The sequence below is a fragment of the Neltuma alba genome, unplaced genomic scaffold, assembly GCF_004799145.2.
Source record: "Neltuma alba isolate B1F8T4 unplaced genomic scaffold, ASM479914v2 tig00011388_pilon, whole genome shotgun sequence".
Classification (NCBI taxonomy): Eukaryota; Viridiplantae; Streptophyta; class Magnoliopsida; order Fabales; family Fabaceae; genus Neltuma; species Neltuma alba.
This window is the reverse complement of record NW_021636081.1, coordinates 197,040-199,517: the sequence shown is the minus strand read 5'-3', so window position 1 is coordinate 199,517 and position 2,478 is coordinate 197,040. Positions and strand designations below refer to the sequence as shown.

Here is a 2,478-nt window from a genome sequence, read left to right as displayed (position 1 = left end):
GAGAAGCATAGAAAGCTTGAGGCGAAAAACTATCAGCAAGGCGACCAAAGTGGGATGGTGGCATGAAAGTTCTGTCATTCCTGTAATAACAGTGCGCCATGATGTGTCCTGGTCGCTGACAATAAAAGCAATAGGTGCGACCATTGCTTCCCCCTCCTCAGCGACCACGCGACCTACCTCTTGGGCCATGACTCCCGCGTCAGCCAATTCGTCCAGGGTCGGAAGACCGCCTATCAATAGAGCCATTAGAGTGATCATCTTGTTATTGAGCGATATTAGCAGTTGGCTGAATAGTGAGAGAGGCAAACTCATTGAGTTGCTCTAAACGGCTCTCGAAAGAAAGGAGAGAGGCCTACACTTCGACTGAGGTGAGTCCAACTTGATCAGCCAGCTTAACAACAATCACATTGTACTCTACGTCGAGACCATTCAAGGTGTGAAGAAGTAAATCTTCATCACTTATGGGTGCTCCGACAAGAGCGAGTTGATCAGCAATGGATTTTATTTTGCTCAAATACTCCTCCATCTTCAGACCATTTTTCCTAGTATGATGCAACTCAGTTTTGTACACCATGATTCTTGCCTTGGTTGATGCACAAGTGAGCTCTCGAGCTCCATTCCACAGTTTGGAAGCTATTTTGCAATGTAGAAGTTGTGCTCCAACATCTTGAGACATAGTGTTTCGAAGCCATCCAACCAACATGCGATCCACCGCAAACCATTCCTCAAGTTTTGGATTAGCTTTAGTCCCTTCAGCTTCAGGGAGTAACCGAGGCGAGATCTTTGCTCTAGCATCAAGATGACCTTCTAATCAGTTTCTTCAATCAGTGGCAACACGACCGATTCCCACACCAGAAAGTTGCTGTGATCCAGCTTAATTGTAGATGTTTGGCTCAATGAGCTAGGTTTTTGTAGCAGAGGAAGCAGAATCTGATGCCGCCAATGCTCTGATGCCAAGATAAAAATACTAGGGTAAAATGAATATTCAGAATCGATGCATAGTGCCTTGCCTTTCTTATTGTATATATAATCAGGAATACAGACGCTAGAGGACAAGAGCATTATAAAGAGAATCGGTAAAGAATAATTCAAGTCCTATCAAATCCATACACATGGAAAGTGGTGGAAGGATCTAGACCTATTACAGCTGTTACAATAATATACGAATAATATAGAATGATAAAGGTATTATACTCTAACACGAGAGACTAATCCTTTTTGTAGCAAGTTACCAAATTTTTATATTCATCGTTGCCAAGCTTGTTTGTCTTCGCCTTTGCGAATGCATGACGTTAGCTTCAATCTACCTGTTGCTAGAACAAAATGGAATTGATGATGTTGGTTGACCCTTTTGTTTGGGGAACTCTCGTTTTGGCCTTTTTTTTTACTCTTAAAAAAAAAAGGAAAAAGACTAAAACGTGTAGTGATGACTATAGGCTTGGGGGACAAAAGTTTATGTTTTAAAAAATTGTAGTAATAGTGAATCAGCATAGATAGGCTATTCAATTCAAGTTAAAAAAAATCTACTCCCTTCATTACTCTTTTTAAGGGACAATTTTTTGAATGGATATATTCCTTTTTATAGTTTACACTTTATAATTGTTTAATTAATTGTATGTTTTTGTCGTTTCTTTTTTTTCACTTATTTTTTCTCATCTCTGTTTTTTTTTTACTCATTCTTTTTCCCACTCACTTTTTTTCTATAAATAATGATGTTTTTGGAAAATAAGTTATTTTTTTGTTACATATTTATCGTATATATCAACACCCATATAGGTATGCAAATATATAATTACTCACAATACACCAACGCAGCACTGTGTGTACGTACATATAGATAGAGAAAAAATCAAAGCAAGTCTACTATATATAATCAAAAAATTATTGAGAAGTATTTCATACTTCATCCAATTGAAAAATAAAAAAAGGTTCAAAATAATTCTAGAAATTGAAAGACTATCCTCACACATGTTTAGAACACAGTCATAAATGAAACAAGAAAGAGAGAGAGACTCAAAACTGATTGCTAGCTATCTCTCTACCTTCGTGAGAGCGACCTATCGCTCCTTCTCAGTGAGCGCTTTCCCTCGCTCCAGTGCGTCAGCGCCGTTGCCATCCTCCCATATAGCGCTTCCAGTTCCTCTTAATCCACCTTTTCTCAGCTGTGATTAGCCATAGTCTCTGTCACAAGGCCGCTCTAAGTAAAGGGCCTCACTTTAGGGCCTTTTACTGTGACCACCATCTCCTTTTCTGACCTCTCCTGATCCTTTCTCTCTCTTCCTTTTTTCATCTACAGTGCTCTGTTTCAACTATGTTTTAGCGCTCTTTTTACAAGATCTCAAGTTAAGGCTCTGTTCTAGTACTGCTTTCTGGCAGTTTTCAGGGGGTTATTGGAGGTTCGCTCTTCTTTTGCACAATGGAGGTTGTAATGGAGGACAGGAATGAATGTGAACTAGATTGGGAAGAGGAAGATTGCAA

The 2,478-nt window shown here is 39.2% G+C and overlaps 1 protein-coding gene across 1 annotated transcript; it reads right to left on the bottom strand.

Moving 5' to 3' along the window:
- Window positions 1–352: 352 nt before the first annotated feature.
- Window positions 353–2,116, bottom strand: LOC114712660 (uncharacterized). The gene is made up of 2 exons (XM_028897208.1): window positions 2,043–2,116; window positions 353–788 (listed from the first exon to the last, which is right to left on the bottom strand). Exons 1-2 carry the CDS (start codon window positions 2,114–2,116, stop codon window positions 353–355), a joined length of 510 nt encoding a protein of 169 aa, XP_028753041.1.
- Window positions 2,117–2,478: the final 362 nt, after the last annotated feature.

Excerpts from the sequence above, each read along its gene's own strand:
- LOC114712660 (XM_028897208.1), bottom strand. The coding sequence starts at position 2,116 with ATGGCAACGGCGCTGACGCACTGGAGCGAGGGAAAGCGCTCACTGAGA. Across the intron at positions 789-2,042 it reads GATAGGTCGCTCTCACGAAG|AGCAAAGATCTCGCCTCGGT; the intron begins GTAGAGAGATAG and ends TCTTGATGCTAG.